At 37.8% G+C, this 20119-nt stretch overlaps 1 protein-coding gene across 1 annotated transcript in view; it reads right to left on the bottom strand.

Annotated features, from left to right (window-relative positions):
* Nucleotides 1-20119, bottom strand: part of b4galt2 (UDP-Gal:betaGlcNAc beta 1,4- galactosyltransferase, polypeptide 2) — a 126634-nt gene that overhangs the window by 83266 nt on the left and 23249 nt on the right. Inside the window, exon 2 of the mRNA XM_069194045.1 lies at nucleotides 17698-18088. Coding sequence (XP_069050146.1) covers nucleotides 17698-18046 — 349 coding nt within the window. The 5' untranslated portion in view covers nucleotides 18047-18088. The remainder of the gene's footprint in view (nucleotides 1-17697; nucleotides 18089-20119) is intronic.

Genomic DNA, 20119 nt, shown 5'->3' on the forward strand with positions numbered 1-20119 from the left:
GGCATGATCATGTAATTTTTCCTGAACCTTCATGGGTTCATATGCTATATGGAGCTTTTCCCGAGTTCAAATGTAGAAACCTAGTTAATGACCATTTGAGATAAGTTTTGAAATAAAATCAATGACCTTCTACATATATTATAATTTATTATTATATTTTATTATAAGCACTCCAAGCATGGAATGTATTATCATTGCAATGCAATACAACATTCTACTGCTCAGCACTTCAATACTTTAATACTGTACTCTTCCAACCTTTGTTGTAGCCGAACTAGCCAGAAAGGAATGGCTCTTTTGTTACATAGAAATTATTTCAATTTTTTACAAAAAGCACTATTTTTTTTTCTCTATTTTATGCACCCCTTACACAGATAAGCTGTACGCCAAACGTTTTTTGGTCAAACTGTCAGATTTGTTCTGAATTGCAAACGAAGAAAACATGATGCAGCACTTTCTTCCTAAACTTCCCTGCTACATTGTTTCCTGCTGCAGTTTTTGTTAAGTCTTTGAAATGACCCAAGATAGTAAGTACAGTACAGTATATTATAGGCTGAAAAGATGATTGTACGTGCACAGTGAAACAGCTTCTTGTCTCAATATTTTACTTCAACATCAATCTCACATCTCTTTTGCAGCCATAAGTAATGTACATTGACATTTTAGAAAACATTGATTTAAAAGGGATGTTTCATGGCATCTAACCTCTACCTAAATAAATCCAAATTAACAAATTTGAACTAACTTCCTAAGCTTTCTAGTCTTTTGTAGTCTAACTGTAGTAATTAGGGCTGAGATCATAGACACAACCGTCAGCCCTACTATCTGTTATCCAGTTTCTTTCCAACATAAGACCAGCAATACCTTGAATTGTCTCCAATGCAGGACAGAACTGCAAACATCCTCATTTGATGGCAAACAGTAACTGTCCAGATCACTCATGGTCCTCTGATAAAAAATGCTGAAGGTCAGCAATAGATGCATTATCCAAAGATGTCATAAGCACATTAAGATATAGTGTGTTGTCTTAAATTAACAATTACAGACATTGTTGCTAAGGTATGCCAGCTTTTTAGCCTTTAACACTTCCAAAGAGCCACTATAGCATTACACCTAAACACACCATGGTTTCTTCAACGTATTGACACATTTACCTGATGTAGAATCTTGGCTATCCAAAATTGACTCTTCATGCAAACCCACTACAGATCCATTCCCACAGCAGATTCTCAATTAAAACCCTATCTTACAATTAAAATTAAAATAACAGTATGGAAGCTCTGATTTTATATCCCTTTGGACTTAACTCAAATATGGATATTTATTAAGGAAATACATATGACTACTAATTTTGAGCCTTCAGTTAAATGCCAAATACTGATATCCTCATCAGTCAAGGCATTATCATTTCCAAATATGAAACAAAGAGCTTGATGAATGGTTACTTTATTACCCAGTCTTAATGAACATGTCAGATTCTGTGGCCTGCCAGATTTCCTAGATCAAACCTCAGATCACTTTTCTAGCAAGGCTGAAAATAGAGCATTGTTAACACCTGAGAGGGCACAGATTACACTGTTTAGGCAGGGATCACCTTACTTTACCTGTGTCACAAGATGAGCTATGTCATGATTTTGTTTTTCCTACTCTCACCGAAGAAACGGCTGGCGTAACACATGATGGAATGAAATGTAACATTTCTTTATTAGCCCTATACAATTTCTTGCATTAGGAATGCGTCTTTTCGCATACCCCAGCTTTTCTCCAGGGAGACACAGACACAGAGACAGGGAGAGAAGCTTGGGGTCAGAGCGCAGGGTCTGCCATTGTACGGCGCCCCTGGAGCAGTTGGGGTTAAGGGCCTTGCTCAGGGGCCCAACGGAGTAGGATTCCTCTGCCGGCCGCGGGATTTGAACCGGCAACCTTCTGGTCACAGGCGCAGATCCAAAGGAAGGAACAAACAAGACATTATCGAACAAATTACAAATGTAGCAGCTGCCGTTCATGTACTGAACCACAAATCTAACACGCAACGCACAACAGGCACCTGTATGAATATGTAAGCTCCTGTGGCATTACGCAGGGGCGTCCTTAGTGTGGAGGCGGAGCCCTGGCTAATTAAGGACGAGCTGCAGCTGTGAGGGCCCTTTAAGACACACTGAGCACCTCCCCGCAAGGGGAGAACCTTCCAGCGACAGTCCCGGAGGAGGATGGTGACACGAGCAGAAGGCCGGCGTTTTTCTTCTTTTTCTTTTCTCCTGTCCTGCCAGGGCTCTCCCACCGGGACAGGTTGTGTTTTTTGTTTTGTTTTTTTTTTTTGGCCTTGTGGTCCTTTTCCTTCCAGACTGGACCCCGTTAGATAGGGTATGTCCAGACTGGACGCAGCTGTGCAAAATGCCACAGTTTTATTTTCCTTTCTGTTTTGTTTTTTTGTTTCCGGTCTTTCGCTAAACCCCAAACCCATGCCTGCGCCCCCCTCGGAGAGGGCGTCGACTTTAACTGGTGTTCGGCGAAGATCCTCCCTCTCCCACACCGTTACACTCCATTTGCGCTGAAGTAAGCAAACTAGATATTTCTGTAACCCACACAATGAAAAACTAGCAACAGCTGTACTACATTCATTAGGGAAGAATTCTTAAATAATGACAATTGTGTGAAATCGTTTGGTCAATACCTCCTGTAAAAGGTCCATCCATAGGATGCACAATTCTCTCCATCTTTTTCTGAAGATTTAAAAAAATAATTAACCTAGTCTACAGGTGGCTGCAATCTTAGGATACAGGTTAAAATGGGCAACACCCTGCTTAACGTGTGCCTGCTTAATATATGTTACAATTATATATTCTTTCTAAAACTTGCATATGACCTCTTTTTCGGTCTTTAAAAGTGACCTCCTGCCCAGCAGGTGGTTCATCCATTGAGGTACCTCAAATTACAAATCGCAAATTAAAGCCTGCAAGAGCATTCAAGTGGGGAAAAAAAAACAGCAGGATACACACTGCAGCTTGGATAATGCCACTACCTACAGTACATGTTTGGAAATCAGCAAAACAAGAATCTCTGGGAGGTCGCTTAGCTTCTGCTGTAAAAAAAAATCAGCATGCTGCAATTTGCTGCTTTTTCTTTTCATACTCCCAGCCTGACCCGATCGCATTGTGTGGATTTAAAATAAATCGCCATCTTATCCTGCCATTTATCTTTCATAGGAATGCCACTGAGCTTATTGTATTAATAGGCATAGAGCTAATCCAATATCTGCGTCTCGGATGCTTTGATCTTCATTGTAATCAGCGTTTGTAAGAGTCTCATAGGCTGATTTTATAAATATTAAGCAGGTTAGTTATCAGGACTCACTCACAACCCTGAAGATGAGTTTCTGAGCTGGTGTCAAAACTGTACAACATCACTTCCACATGAATTACCCCTTTATATGCCAAAATGTCTTTCCTTGACTTTGTCTAACAAGATTAGTGTCTACTGCCATCAAGTTACATTTATTTTAAACGGACTAGTAGGCTTCCAAAGGTCTTGGTTTAAACATTGAAGAACAATTTTGATCAGGCCTAAAAGTACAGTATACAGTATGAAGATGCATAAAAACACAACAAATGAGTATTGGAACCAATAATACGACTCTCACAATATATTTCAATATATTTTCAATTTTCAATTTAATTTATATTAATTCTCATTCCAAAGGATCCCATAGCTCTTTTCATACAGCACTAGACTCATTTCATTTCAAGTACAGCACCTACAGTATGTGGGTGACCCACAGCACACATTCATTGCAAACATACACACTACACTGTACTTTAGGTAGAGTCAGTCAATTAAGTAGGACAAACTCTACAAACCCAGATTTAGCCAGGGCACTGAGATTAACACCCTTACTCTTCCAATGAATTCCAGAGAATCTTTTATCATCTGAAACATTAGATTGACAACACCTGTTACAACATAATGGGCTTGAACTCTGCCTCAGAGGCACGATTAATCTTAAAAACCTTAGATTATATTAGCATCATCATCATCATCATTCGTATCTTGGAATCTGAGGTGATGACCTTCGACGTATCTCATGGTTCTCTGACTGTGGGAACACCTGCAGATTTGACCTACACAATGTGTTCCTGGCCAGATCTGCTCTGCATTTATCTGAAGAGACTACTCCAAAAGTCAGGCCCAAACTGTACATCACTGTAATATACTACAAGACATGTGTCAAAGGGAAAGCTATCCATCACACACACACTTGACAACACAACATGTCAAGCAGATGTTTCCTACTGGCCTAAGTTACACAACATTTGTCTTGGGGGCTTCTTTTTCCTTTTTTATGGAGTAAACATACAAAAGTATATATCATTTATATTCTTAACTACCATTCTACATTTTACATGATTAATTCTTACCACATGATGCCAGTTCACACTTCGTCCTATTTTGTCTCAATTATAAGACAAGCCAAACAGCTTTTCCAGAATGCTCTGTCCCTCAGTCCCCCAAACAGAGTTTATAGGCAACACTCATCCCTAATCCCACAGCCAGCTGAACTTGGATTTCTGACCTTCCTCTTTGTTACTGATAATATGTGCAGCTATTTTTGGAATGTGTTGAGTGAGACCTCCAACAGCATTCCTCTCAACAGAGCAGAGAAGTAAACTTGGGCAATACTGTGCTTGTGTTTTACTTATTACTTAGCTTCTTGGGACACTAATGAGACAAAAACCACCTTAATGGCTGGTTAAAAACACATTGTTTGTCGTCTTTGAAATTCGTTAAAAATGAGTTAAAACAAGATTGTCAGGGGAAGCTACCTCATTTTGATCTAATTAAGGCAGCAATAATGGAGTCCAGATCCCATTACTTTCATTGCTTTACTCATTTTGAATATTTTAATGTTTCAGACAACTGATAATCTGCTCTTCCATCTTTGTGGACCTTTACACAATTAAAGAATAAAAGGAGTATCGAAAGCTACAGTATGAACAGCAAATGTGATTGACCATACAGTAATTCCTACCACAGCTGATATTTTTTATTTTTACCAAGTGAACTGCGTGTATACAGTATGTGATTTACGACAATGTGAAATTACTATTCCATTGCCATACCTGTAACAGATATAACCAAAGAGCAAAACCTATTACCAAGTTATGTTCAAACTTTAGGTGTGGTGCCTTTATTTAGCTTTTTATGCAGTATAGCCTTTTCTGCTTGACATCAACATGTTTTTTTATTACTGTGTAAGTGTAACTGCTCTTCAAGATTATTTAGCCTTCTATCATTAAGAATGGCAATTTGAACACACAGATGCACAGTGGAAATGAAATAAAATGATTTTCAGTCGGCAGCATTTATTTCGCCTTCATGTCTGCAATGTTGTGTATTCAGGCTATAATGGGAAAGAACTTTCAGTCAAAACCAACTCGTAAAGCTCATTTTGTATCTAATTTTAATAGTCTGTTGGGAATCAAAGGTCCTTATAATAGTGCCCCATTTTACTAGCAAGAGGAAAAATGTTTTCTTCTTTGACTTGATCTTTATTCTTGAAAGTTACCGTTCTGTCGGTGTTTTCACAAGCCCTATGAAATAAACAACCCCACCAGAGGCTGTAATCTGTGTTCACGGCGGTTTTATTTCCCTCACTGCATCTTCCTTTCTTCTTCACCAGCAGCTGCACGGACACAGTCCACAGGTTGTATCTCATTACCTCCTGACTAAGACTGTGCTGCACAGCCCACCACAGTGCAGCCATTACTGCCCGAGCCTTTAACAGCACTGTGCTATTACTGTGCAGCACCCATGGTATATACTATCTATTAGGGGAGAAAGAAATACCTTTTCCATCAGCTGTGTCTGTGTCATGGGTATGTAGCCTCAGCTGCAGATAAGCTTATTTTGTTTTACAGCAGTTCCTGCTAAGTAGCCATATTTCCACAGTCACACTGCATAGTGCTGAGGTATAGTAAAAAGCAGAGCAGGGGTGAGGGATTCAAAGAATACTGCAAACAGGTTATCGCTAATTTTTCTCTGAGCATTTGCATACTATACATGACACGGCCCATAACGTTTGCTTCCTCAACCAGGTCCCTTTTAGCACACAGCACTTCAAGGCTGGGCATACAGGAGTAATGTGGTTCAGGGATCTTCTTTATCTTTCATTATTTACCAAAGTAGACAGTAAAGCAAATAATAACAGATGCTAGCTTTTATGTCACATATCAGTCAAAATACTGTAGTATCTGCTCAGACTGTAAAACATATAAAAAAAAACACTGGCTTCGATTAATTGCACAGCAGTGAAAAAATAAAGACTAATGAAAAAATATTCAGTTTTTACCTAATATTTCACCAATAACTTTGCTGCCCAGTGAATGTGTTATGCTGTAAGGAGTTTGTGATCTTAATCATGCAGTAAGGTCAAGGAAAACAGTCCAAACAGTACTGCTCTGTTAAAATAGAACCTGTTTTGTTTTTGTACAAGAAGTCATGGCTTTCTTTCACTACATTCAACACTGAAGTACTGAAAGACAATTTGGAATTCCACAGTTACTGTAGGGTTTTTGAAGAATCTGAGATTAAAACCTATTCGAAAGGAATAAACATTGCAGTTGGATTCTTCTTCTGGTGAGCTTGAAGGAGGCTCAACAACCAAAATGGAACATTCCTGCTTTTCAACGTGGAACTAAACTTTACTTGTCCCTTTTTTTAACCAGCACCCTGCTGAAGTTTCCCCACTTGAACATCTTCACTGCGGTTAAAATGATACCAAAAAAAACATCCTTGGAAGTAACTTTAAGTCTCTATTCAGTTTGTACAAGCTGTATTAATTATTCAGCTTTTCAGTCAATATACAGTCAATATAGTAAGCTGCATATTTCTACTGGTTTTGACTTACTGTAAGATGAACTAAACATAGCTGCATTGCATTAAACAGGACAGAATAAGAAATCAGCTTGTACAGTTTATCTAAGGGTAACATCATTGCAATTAGGAAACTACAAGAATTAACACTTTTTTATTTATAGCGCAGAAATCAAATGTAAAAAAAAGATGTGCATTTGCCTCATTATTAAGGTAACCTAAAATACAAGGTATCTAGTATGCTGAAGCTAAAAAATGTTTCTTTTAAATGATCTGAACAGAAAGTATTATTTTTCTATTAATGGGAACATTAATATTCAATTCAATACATAATTTACCATAAGGTGTTTCCTCTTAACACTGTAATTCTTCTCCCTTGGGCCATGTAACAAAAATGTGTACATCATCCAAAAATAGAAAGTTAAGAGCCTACACACAAACCATCAAATGGCTTTGCCCATAGTTTATACTGTAAGCGTTGGATTCTTTTACCTGACAGTTCATTTTTAATTAACAACAAAGTAACTTCGGTCCCACTGCCGACTGGACTCCCAGGCAAAGAAAATAAGGGGTGGGAGTCATTCAGCTTGCTTGGAAAATTAAGCTTAATTGCATACAAAATTTAACAGCTTTTATTTACAGTGAACTATCACTATAAATTGTGAGAATAACTCTTAAGAACACTAACAGCTGTGACAGTAGTGTGTTCATATACTCCATACCCCAATGCGTAGAGCAATATATTACACACAGGTCACTGCCACCTTACTATGGGATCCCAGCACTAGTATATGTGAAGGATGTTGAAGCACCAAATTGTTCTGCGTTTTCCGCATTGAGAAACGATCAAAACTATTTGTCTTGTTTGTCTGTAAAAGATGGAAATTACTGCAACATCTGTTCCCTTGTCATCTGATCCTAAAGTCCTAATGATCCTAATTGTATCCTGAGGAGCGAAACACGGAATCTATTCCAATTTACTAACACACTGTTCCAATTGCAGATTCCTGTAAAAAAATAAAACTGGTTCTGTAACTTCTTTTCTTTCGAAACTACTGCATACTTGGAAAACAGATGACGGGATTGTTCTCTAGGAAATGCAATATTCCATGAGATTTTGTAATGACTAAAAACCATTTTTAATTGCAGATCTTGATCCAAGGCCACTGTTAATACTTTAGCTATTAACAGGCTTTTAACAATGCTGTGTAATATATTTCACCTGCCCAATAGAACAGAAAGAAGACAAACAGAAGAGAAAATGTATTTAATCAATGGAACAATCCTGAGACAATTAACCAAAGGATATACAGTATATGAATACCATATACAGTACATTACAAAATGTAAATACTTCAGGAATATCATATTATAGTCTCATGCATTACATAAAAGAATAGTGACAGTGGCACCTCACATCCTCTGACCAACTATTAGCTTCCACTGCGGCAGTATCAGACATGACCTGTCATTCATGACCTCAAAGTCAAAGAAGACTTCTTTAAGCACAACATGTTTTGATTTTTTAAGCAAACCAAACGCTCTTTGCTTCCCATGTATTGCTCTTCTGTTTAGTGAACCTGGGCTTTCAGCTCTTTCCCATTAAATAAACATGCAGCATTAAAGTTTGACTTTCAGAAGAGGCATGTTCGATCCTGCATTATGAACAAAAATATTCGCTGAATATTTCATTCTGTTCTTGCCTCTGGAGGCAGTGGGAGGTGCTGTACTGCACTGCATTGTTGGCAGCTACATATAAATATATAAATCTCATCATTCAAATGACTGAGACACTCAGGGCTTCCCAACCAATGATAAGAAAATACATGAATAAATATAAAAACACAATCCTACCAAACAAAAACATGAATAAAACATAGACAAGTGGAAGCCTAAATAAATAAAGCACACACATCCCAGTATCTATGAGCTTGGAGGTAGGGAATTACATTTACAATTTCCGCAATGTAGGCCTTAAGGTGTTGCTTATAAGGACACGTGAAACCCCCAAAAAACAAATACAAATTTTCAGCAGAATTTGCATTTTATTTTTGTTTTGGCAGTGTGAAAATTGAACAGTTTTCTTAAAGGTGCAGTGTGAATGGAAAACTATCTTCACAACATTATATTCTTTTAGTTGTGTAATATTCCACAGACTGTGTCTCCTGTCCTCTGCAGTACATTTAGTAACAAGTTCATGCTTTTTAGCAGTTTCATCCCCATTTTTCTACTTATTTTATCTTGTATAACTTAGGTTATATAAAGTTGCTCTTAGGTTTGCAAAAATAACAATAACAAGGTCTTACAGATATGTGTTACTTGTGCAGGTGACTTTAAGTCTGCAGGTACACCTTTAGTGACACAATTGTTCATATTTAGGGCGGAGCGGTGGCTCTGTGGCTAAGGATCTGTGCCTGTGGCTGGAAGGTTGAGGAATCCTACTCGGTTGGGCTCCTGAGCAAAGCCCTTAAGCCCAACTGCTCTAGGGGCGCTGTATAATGGCTGACCCTGCGCACTGACCCCAGGCTTCTCTCTCAATCTCTATCTGTGTGTCTGTGTCTCTCACAGAGAGCAAGCTGGGGTATGCGAAAAAGACAAATTCCTAATGCACGTTTGTATAATGAAATTGTATAGGGCTAATAAAGTGATCTTATCTGATCTTAATTTGTTTCAGTGTGAGCATTATACTTCCCCTTTATTTAAACACAGCTCCATCTACAGTACATTGCAGGCCCCCATTATAATGTCATTACATATGCCATTAGTATGAGGCACTGCAGGGGATAACAAGCTGGTGGGATTTCTGAACAATCAGAGATAATCAACCTAACCTGGGTATATAGATTTTTTTCCCCCCACAAGAAATAAAATGTGAGTATGTGTAAATCTATTCACCAAAACACAAAACTTAAATAAAATGCTCTGAAAAGCAAACACATTTACAGGGAAATACAGCTCCGCAGTATGCGTGCTAAAAGAACCTGCAACTCAGGTTCTCTGCCAGATAATATAAGCAGTGTCCCATCTGCATAGGAGGCTCAGGACACAACAGGCCTTGTGTTACTTAGTTGACAGTGGCTGGAAGATGTTATAACAAACAATTCACTGTTTTTTTTATATTTCCTACATCATCCATATATAGTCTCTGGATCATCTTAAAAAACAGAATATGAATATTTCAGTACTTTTCCTACAAAGCTCATATACTGTACATTACTTTTCATGCTTCTGATCAAAACCAAGCCTAACATTAGCCGGTAAGTGGATCACAAACTGTTAAAAGAGTTTATGGCTTTCTGAAACACAATGGTAGGCTAATATAATATTTTAGACATGTAATTTTACCAGTAAGATCAAAGTACAAATGAGATGAACACTGGAGATAAATGGAGCACAAACTGTGTTACAACAGTGGACAGTTACAATCCACCAGACTGCACTCGCCAGCAGAACATAATACTGCTGTTAGTTAAGTGGATGCTGTCAGAGGTTCATTTTCTTTTTACAGGCTGTTCTGGGATGTTAAGATCCAAGCTTCTGTTAACAGTTTTAAAATACGAATTTGCCGATGCACTGTGAGAGGACATATATCAGGCTAATTCTAGATAATCTTCAAAAATCGACCAACTTTTAAAGGGTAGCAGAAACTTCTATCATGACACACCACTAATTAGTAAAACCTTCAAAAAACTCAGCAGCACAACCAACGAGACACTAGTAAGACTGACTGCAAGTGCCTGGCACATGAATGTTTCAACACAGCCAGGACCTTGGCGCCTAGCACTTCCTTGTTGCCGTTTTTAAAAAGCATTTTCGAGGCGTTCGTTTTTACTGAAAAATAAAAGTGCCAGATAGATGGCATTTGTTGCAGTAAAGCAAACGGAAAGGCTCAGTGTTGGTCATAACTACTTTGATTTAACTTGTTCTACGTGTTTTTTTGTCTGAGTAAATGCATAGATGCACTCTCACATTATCTACAATCTATCTTTTGTTTTATCAGGACACTTCTATCAAGACTGCTGAAGGGAAAAGAGCAGCAGACAAAACCATCTATTATTGTTTGCTTCTGTAATTTGATGCCAAAGTTGATCGGCAATGCATTTACATTTTCTGGAAAACAGACTACATTCAATGCTACTGAAACTCAAACTAATGATGTGTAGCAGTGTGGCTGCATTTTCTTCGAAAGACCATGTCTATCATTACCAAGCCTATCTGGATGCTTCTTTACATGAAAATAAGTTCAGATGTTTACTGCAATGCTAGAAATGACAGGCTTTCCACTCTGGGGATTGCAAATTGCATGTAAGCCATCCTTCAAAAACTAAAGTTATAATATATTAGTTACTGTACGTCAAAGAGTTGTAAAAAAGGTTTCTAAGACAGTTTTTAATATTATGGATAGCTGTAAACTCAGAGGGCAAAACAAAAAGTGAATTTTAGCAGTGTATTATAACAGAAAACGCTCTAGTATCAATGTTAAAAACTGAATTAAAACGATCACTAGATTAAAAAATGGATATTTTTAAATACTGTCACTATCACTCCATTTTCCACAGTCATAACATTCCCTGGTTTCTACTACTGTTTCATGCTCAAGTGTCACAATACATACTGTACTAGAGTCTTGACAATCCTTGTCTTTATTCTATAAAACAGCTGTATAAGCTTTGTAGAGGATTCAGTGTACAGTAAGCATTGCTTAACAGCAATAACCTAATCTTATTAAAAATATGCAATACCATAATAAGGGTTTTTAATAGGTATGCCTATTGACATTTAAAGGACATTGCCATTTTATTATAATAAACTATTAAAAGTATGAATGCTTTATAACTGTTACAAGTGTGATGTGTTATTAATGTGCTATAAGATCTACTAAAAAGGTATTATTGTTAATAAAACAATTAACAGCATGTTTGTAGATAGTTAATGAGCACTCACAGTATAACTCCCAAAACCGTTACCACTTTTATGATGCCAGGTCATGTGTTAAATACATGATTAATCTCAATATTAAGGTTTGTCTAAAAAAAACAGCTGAATAAGCAGCACTCCACTCCAAAGAGACTGAATAGTGTCCTCTACAAGCTTATATTTGAGCTAGGCTGACCCAGGATCCAGTGAAGTAAATTAACATTCAGCCTGATTTGTTCATTGATCCATGTATTCCATATCTAGCATTTCAAAAAAGAGGGCTTCTAGTGCTTAGTTTTTTTTTTAGGTTAAACTACCAAAGACAAACGTATGGCACAGACCTTATAAAACAGGTGCTGATGATTCAAGATGGTAATGTACTATGAAATATTAAAACTGAACTTTTATCTGAGCACTTCAATGTAGATCTGCACACACTACACTGCCCTAGGGTAAACTTTCAAACAGCACAGTAATCTGAACAAAACAATAACACCAAATAAATCCCCAACTGTGACATTTTCACTCAACACTTCAGATGAAAGAGGTTTGATTGTCTGTTAACACTTGCAAGATAAAAAAATCATGTACTGTAAAGTGTACCGTGCCTAAAATTATACTCGGGGTAATTCAGAAAGAATTTTAAACAAACGTGTCAGAAATTATTTTTCAGCAAAACTTTGGTTTTCTTTTACCTACACTTCATTTGCAAAGTTCAACAAATGGCAGTCAAATACCTGCATAGCCTGACACACATCTTTTTTCGAAGAGCTGCAGCTATGGAATTAAAACCAAGATAAAACAGGGTTAAGGCTTTTTCAAAACTCCAACAGCACTGCTTCTGTCAGCAAACTATTTTGTAATTTTTTCCGCTAGTGAGCAAGGGGGGCCCAGAGAAGAGGCAACTGACCCATCTCTTCAAGTCAGGGAATTAAAAACTCTTGCCTCAGGGTGGGAGCTACTGGGAAACCTGCTAAGTGTCTATTCAGTAGATCGTGCTAAAGGTATGCCAATCGACGCTCCTTGACGGAACAATTTTGGAAAAAACAAGAATACAGTATGATCAATTCTGTGCCTAATAAAGCTCCGTGATTATTTGCCACATTCTCTAATGAATGAAACTTCTACAGTACAGTATATTAGAGAATTCCATGGTGAAATATAATTCAGATACTCACAACCCCACACCTTATTGCAAATTTAGAGGGAGTCAACAGGAAATTTATTGCTGTGCTAATGATTCAGGCTAGTAGATATTTTACATTTTTCTTTCATTTCAGAAAAGATCAGCACTCCTGGGTCATTTATTTTTGTGATAATGGTTAAGCAATGTACTCTGATTGTAACCCTACAAAGTTGAACGTAACTAAATCAAGGGCAATGTCTCAGTTGTAGGCAGTAGGCTTTTCAGCAGTGCTCGAGCCTGACGACTGGAGGCCCAGATGCAGACATTTTTGTGGGTGCCCCCTTCCCCAAAATCACACACTAGCAAAGTTATTCAAGTTAATTCAACAAACAGACCCTCATTTGAATTTCATGCTCCGAGTCCACAAAGTTGTGTACAATCCGATTGATACAATATAACACGTTACTTTTCCAGTTCACTGTGTATGGATCTGGTGAAGGTCACTGGTGTGGTGAATTCCTCATTGGCACTCTGTATTCCACTATTTTCACAGCAGCTCTCCGCAGTATGTCACTAACAAGTGTTGAGCCAGAGTAAACGAAGACTTCAAGCACAACCTCTCTGCACGTTGTAAACTGGAAAAATGTCCCATTTTAGACTATTAGACCTCAGACTTTTCTTTTCTCACACATTATTTTCATGCTATTGTGGTATAGTTAACATAGTTTTACTGCAGGCATTGGGGTGATGACCCTCGGTGATTTTTCTTCTTTCTGTCTTCCCCATAAATCTTTATTCTACAATTATCATTATTTAAATACAACAGTAAATTGTTTCACACAGACCTTTGCACAGTGGCCGATGTAAGGCTGGTCAATCAAATAAGCTCATTAAGTAAGTTTTAATTAATTGGTATACCCACGCACCTGACACTAGATCTAACCCTGGCCTCAAGAAAAATGCCATCATCATGCAAACGACAAGAGACAGAAAGTCCCATGAAAGCTTTATTCACTTGTTTATACCTCAAATATTGAATGTCTGTCACTAAGTGTGATCATCAACTGCAGCACCTACAGCTTTGCCAATGCTTTTCCAGCATGTAATTTGTGTAGGCTTGCCTTGCCAAAACACTCTACACTGGTGGACTATGCTTGTGGCGAATCATTAAAAAACAAGTTGAAAACATATTTCTAAATGCTGAACGAAGCAGGTTATGAGGTGCAGATTTAAAACTGTGTGAACATTTCGGATATTCTTTGGCTGGTTTTAAAAATGAAAATAAAATCCATCGACCTTTTTGTTTGCAAAATCTTAAAAAACCGAGGGTAGGTTCATGGGGGATGAGGCGCATACTGTATCTCTTGGTAATCCGTTAGTGATCAGCAGTTTCACGGTCACATGGAATGTAACATGAGGAAAAAAAAGACGGTCATCATGATAATTGTATATATCTATATACACAGTATATAGATATATACTGTACACATAAGCATACATTTTAAATGTCTGTCCAGAGTGAAATAGATGTACTGTACGTAGAAATGATATACAGTAGCCAGCAATTAAATGAAAACACCTCCAACTGTTAGGAACATACTGGATATGTTTGTGGTATACTTACTGCATAAGCAGCAGACCAATTACCATGAATAGATAACACAATTTAAGGTTAAGGCTGATTTTAGGTAACGCTGCCATGTTAAATGACCAAAGTATGACTGAGAAGAATTAGGATTACATCTTTAGTGAATCTTTTCTAAAATGAACATGAAAACCCTGGGGAGATGATGTTTTGTCCATAAAGCGAAACAAAACAAGTATTTAGAGTCCACAACAATCAGGACTATCCAGCTATGGTGACTGTCATGGAGGTAGGAACAGTGAGAAACACACTTTGCAAATTTAGGCCAAGCTGAAAAGATGCAGCTGGCTGAGAACATTGAGACAAGGTTCCTTTGTTCATTTTAGCTGTGTGATGTTTGGGAAAGTACTTTTAATCTCCACTCCAAAGACGTACGAAGCTTCCGTGCAACGACTGAGATGCAGAAGTCCACAGAAGCTCTGCCAGATTAATGATGGTCTGTGTGCCTGAATGAAAATCAAGAACATGCTATTTAAAGTGCTTTTTGGCTGCTCCTTCCTCCTCCATCAACAGAAGGAAATTAAAGGCATGGTAAAGACCAATCAATAATTAAGACAAGGAAGTGAATTTCACCCTATTGTTGCAAATAAAGCCCAAATATAGACAGAACACTATCAATAAAAGGATTTGCACAAACACCTTACTATTTCCACAGTCAGGGAAAGCACAAATTTTTGCCAATTACAAGTGGTTGCTCTCATACTTGATTGTAGATCATTCATATCTACTAAACCTTTTTAGAAAAGTTGAGCACAAATGGAAACTTAGTTTTACTTTTGAAATTGTGACCAATTTTCAGACTTTGGTCTCACTTTTGATAATTCACTCTCTTTGACACATCTATAAAAATCAGACAGCCTGTCCTCTCCTTGTTGCCAAGCACCCTTTTCATGTGTAGAGCCAAAACTCACAAGAGTATTGCTACAATACCTCACACATGGAATAAGTACCATATGGATTACCTGAATCTTGGCACTGTCCAGAAATTCAACAAATTGTGGAGAAAAAGAGTTTTGTTTATGGTACCATAATGGTACGCTATTTTAGAAGTAGGAAAACTACACAAAGAACAGCAAATTACCACAATAACTGTTTTATAGTGTCTTTATGCAGCTAAAAAATTGTGTATTTTTCATACACAATTTTTTATATCAGACAAGATGTGATAGCAGAGAAGCCAGTGTCTTTCTAAAATCAAGTCAATTAACTCTACCTCATCTGTTATACAGAACACTCCATTTTTACAAACCTGCTTCTCCCACCAATGGTCGAATGAGTACCTTGTTCGCGATCTTTTTAGAGGTTCTTAATTAATATCTCATTAGAAGCATAGTCATTTCGGGAATAAACTGGATAACGGTTGTCATGATGCTAAAAGAAGGGACCTTCTAGAAAATACAGGGATAACTGTATAAAGCAAAAGAAATTAGACAATCTCAGTGTGCTGTTTTTTTCTCATTACCCTCTGCCCAGTAGTCCAACAGCTTATTTATTTTTTCAGACGCATTTCTTGCTTTCATGCTTGAACTACGTTTTCAAAGAGTCACATTTTTTCTTCCAAGAAGTAGCGCTCTTTATTTAATATGCAGAAAAAATCTTTTTTTCCTCACCGTAAATTTTGATACCTTGCTTCATAACACAGACAGACCTCACTGTCAGGACTTATTCCACAAACAAGTTATTAACTGCCAAAAAAATGCTTACCTGTCATTTCCCTCAACACTGCTGATTGAACAGCCTAATTGCTGTGTTTCAGAGGACAGCTTCATCAACAGAATCAACAAATATTTTTCCCAAACTCTGTAGGTTTAAACAATAAAACTTCATGACTCGTGAATAATACAATTACATGGTCCTAACAGCATAGATATGGCAACACAAAAAAAAACAGGCTAAAAATTAATGATATAGATTGACTTATGTATTCTAAGATTTCATGACACACGCTAAAAAGTACATAGTCATGAACCTTGGAACTTTCAGAAGTATAGTAAGACGACTTTGTAATATTTTAAAAACTCTAGATGAAGGGATTTCGATTATTGGCCCAGACTTTGAACCTTCTTTTCCCCCATTTTTGTCTGGAGTTCCAACGATAACACAAACTCACTCACCAAATTGCCACATTCCTGAAATAAAAACAGGGTCATCTGCTCATCAGAATACAGTCTCTCCTCCCTCTTGAAAGACACAGACTCGTCATGAACCCTCGTTAACAGTGGGACATGCCATTGCACCCACAAACTCTAGATGTAAAATTCATTACTTTATTCCCTGAGTTACATGGGGCAGCAAACCAAAATGGTCAAGGCTCATACGGCAACAGTTACAGCAAGGACATACTGGGTCTAACAAATCCATGTTCATAAATAGCTTACAGTTTCAGTTATTGACAACTCACTATGCTCTTCTTTCAGCAGGAGAAGTTCCAAGGAGGCAATAACAATAAACAACCGTAGTTAGAAGTGCTAATGAAGCACCCCAAAAATCAATTGAACAGCTCCCATAATCATACAAAGTGAATGGTTTGCAGACAGTAAAATCCAACCACACCAGTTTCAAGAAGCAGCACACTTCAAACTCATTACAAGCTTTGTGCTGCTATGAGGCTACTGCTCTCAGGCATATTAAATACTATTCAAATGGCCTTCATCATAACTATCACCTCATTATGCAGCATGGAAATTGCTTAGCTATGACATTTTATATAATGAGAGGGGAGTGTGTTTTTGCTGATGAAGTGGATTCTTAAAGTGAGGCGTGCCTCATGTTAGCAATGTCAGGGTTAAACAAGTGGAAAATTCCCATTATTTAACTACCGCAATGTAAACGCCACCATTTAGAGTTTTTAATTACATCTCACTGTGCTGCAGTTTTGCACTTGTTATGATAGTTGTATACTTTACAAGTTACCAAGTTTTAATGTAAAACAAAATGTCTAATCCATCTGCCTACTTGGATTCTTTTACTACTATGAAACTAATGTATCAGTACTTTTGAAATAACTGCAATGCCTGTATATTAAGTGTAAGTGCAGAAAACGTCAAGCAGAACACCACTGTTAGAAACTATATCATCAGCTGTATGCTACTGAAGGCAATGTTAGTGTGTGATGAGATCAGTAAAAAAAAAGTCTTACCAAGTCCAGGGGGCACCTCAGGGCATGGAGGTAAAGGCTTGGCAGTGGGAGTTATGTTGGTTTCTGGCCTGGCGCTGGGCAAGAAGTGGTCTCCTGTGGCCAGGTAACTGGCAAATGTGCCATTGGGGCGAGAGAGGTTGTAGTAGTAGTGATGCGTCCTGGAAAAGTTTCGCCCGTTGAAACGGCTGAAGATGTCAAATCGCTGGCTGTAAACGTCGAAGTACAGGATCATCATGATGAGGAAGTGCACGAGACAGAGCAGCAGGACGGCCTTGCAGATCCTTTCCAGCGTCCTGCCCAACATCAGTCTGGTCATTTCTAGGCAAATCCAGGGCACGGTATCGGGCATCTGCTCCTTTCTCCTTGCTGCTTCTTAGGGACGGGCCGTCACCTAGGCAATGAATGAGGCAGGTTTGGAGGTTGTTTATCCATAAAATTATATATTTTACTTAAAGTAGTTTTAATTTCGGTTTTGCGAGTACATAACAAACCAAACCAAATAATGCCATTTAATTATTTCTAGATTTGTTATAGATGTAATACATTCTGCGTTTGCAAATCTCTGTACTATAATTACGTAATGCAGTATGAATGCTGATATGCGAAATTTTATAGAGTATAGTAAGAAATGGAGATGTACAAAATAGCTGCAACTGTTGCCAACAAAACTAGGTTTGAGAACAGCACAGAATTCAGTAAAACTGGAACTAAGGCACATTATCATAAAGAGTCTCTCCTCTTCTAAGCTTCAGGACAGATTTTCACACAAATGTCTTGTAAACATTTCTTCAGACAGTTAAGGTTAATTTGAAGACATCGTAGTAACAATATTAATACAATAAGAAGAATGAATGTCTTAAAGTATACAAAGGTGCAAAACAACTGTTAAAATAATGAAATCGCCACGTTTTTCAGGTCACTCAACAACAAAAATAATAGTTGCTCTCATCTCATCTTCTTGCTCTCATCTTTTTACTGTATGTCAAAGCACATCAGATCTATAAGAGGGGGTCCATTTCATCCACCCGGAAAGTTCAACATCCACCTAGGCAATTCTTTGTGAGGGGGACTTGATAAAAGCCTTTAAAGTCCTCAAAGGCACTGACAGGCAAATCCTGTGGATTTCTTCCGAATGAACAGTCAAACACGAACCAGAGGATAAAGTCGATATGCTGGCTTCCGTCAAGAAACACCAACTACTCACTACCAAACAGGCAAGAGAGGCTAGACGGCCTTCTCTCATTTGTAACCAGTCTTAGATTCTTGGCAGCCGTTGTGTGCCAGCAGACCCGTTGCAGAGAAAACCAGGTGGACAAGGGAGAAATTTATTTCACAAATTAACATTTAGAGAGAAATTTACAGTAGTGTACAGGTTGGCTAATTACAGTCAGGACACTAGGATTCTGAACTTATGAAAAGTGCCTTGAGATCTCTAATGGCCAAGCAGTCAGGACCTCAATTCAACATCTCATGGCGTCTCCTACAGCATGGTGACCATACTGGGGTGCTGTTTTGAAAACTGGGGTTCTTAGATTCTGAGAGCTGACATCGGGCAACAAGGTGTTCGACCTCTTAGGACTGATATTCCAGCAGAGTGCCAAAGTCCCTCGCCCTTAAGCACATGCATAGAGGTGGAACACTCTGAAACATTACTCTCTGTAGTGATTTAACCAATTTCAATTGCATTTTAAGTCAAGTTTGTTTACACTAGCCAATACTGAAAAAAGTTTCATGACATTCATACAGAAGAGTCTGCTGCTGAGATGTTGGATCTTTTTTATGGCTTTGGCTGCAATGCACTTTTAGGTATAGTCACAGATTTACTGCTGAAATAGAAGTATTTTATTTGTGATAACATAAAAACACACAATAACACAATAATAAGAGTAAACAGAACACAAACCAGGAAATCTGTGGTTGGTCCTAGACAATATCTGGGGATTATACTGTACATCATGCTGTGTAGATTTTTAAACTGTGATGCCAAAAATAGCTCACAAGCTCCCAGCTCACAAACTCCTGCTCAGATCATGTACATACAGTAACAACTCCCATTTCAGATCTTTCTAAAGCTGATCTTATGAAGTCACGTTTTTTTTTCCTGCTTTTACAGTCTTCTAGACCCACTGCTTGAATCTAAAAATTGTCAAGTCAGTATGTCAGAACAGAATGTACTGTATATACAACAATTATATAGTTGTAAATTCACCTATCACACTGGATTCTGGTTTTATACTAAGAACTGAATTTCATACTACATAAAACATACAGTAGCTGTGTCCCTGCTCTGTGATCTCCATTAACATGCCTAGCCTTCCTCCATACTGTATATACAGCTAAATCAAAAAATCATTTTAGGACCAACTCTACAGCCTTTTCAGAAAATGCTCGTCCATCTTGCCTAATTTGTGGTTCCTAGCTA

The sequence above is a fragment of the Lepisosteus oculatus genome, chromosome 9 (assembly GCF_040954835.1).
Source record: "Lepisosteus oculatus isolate fLepOcu1 chromosome 9, fLepOcu1.hap2, whole genome shotgun sequence".
NCBI lineage: Eukaryota > Metazoa > Chordata > Actinopteri > Semionotiformes > Lepisosteidae > Lepisosteus > Lepisosteus oculatus.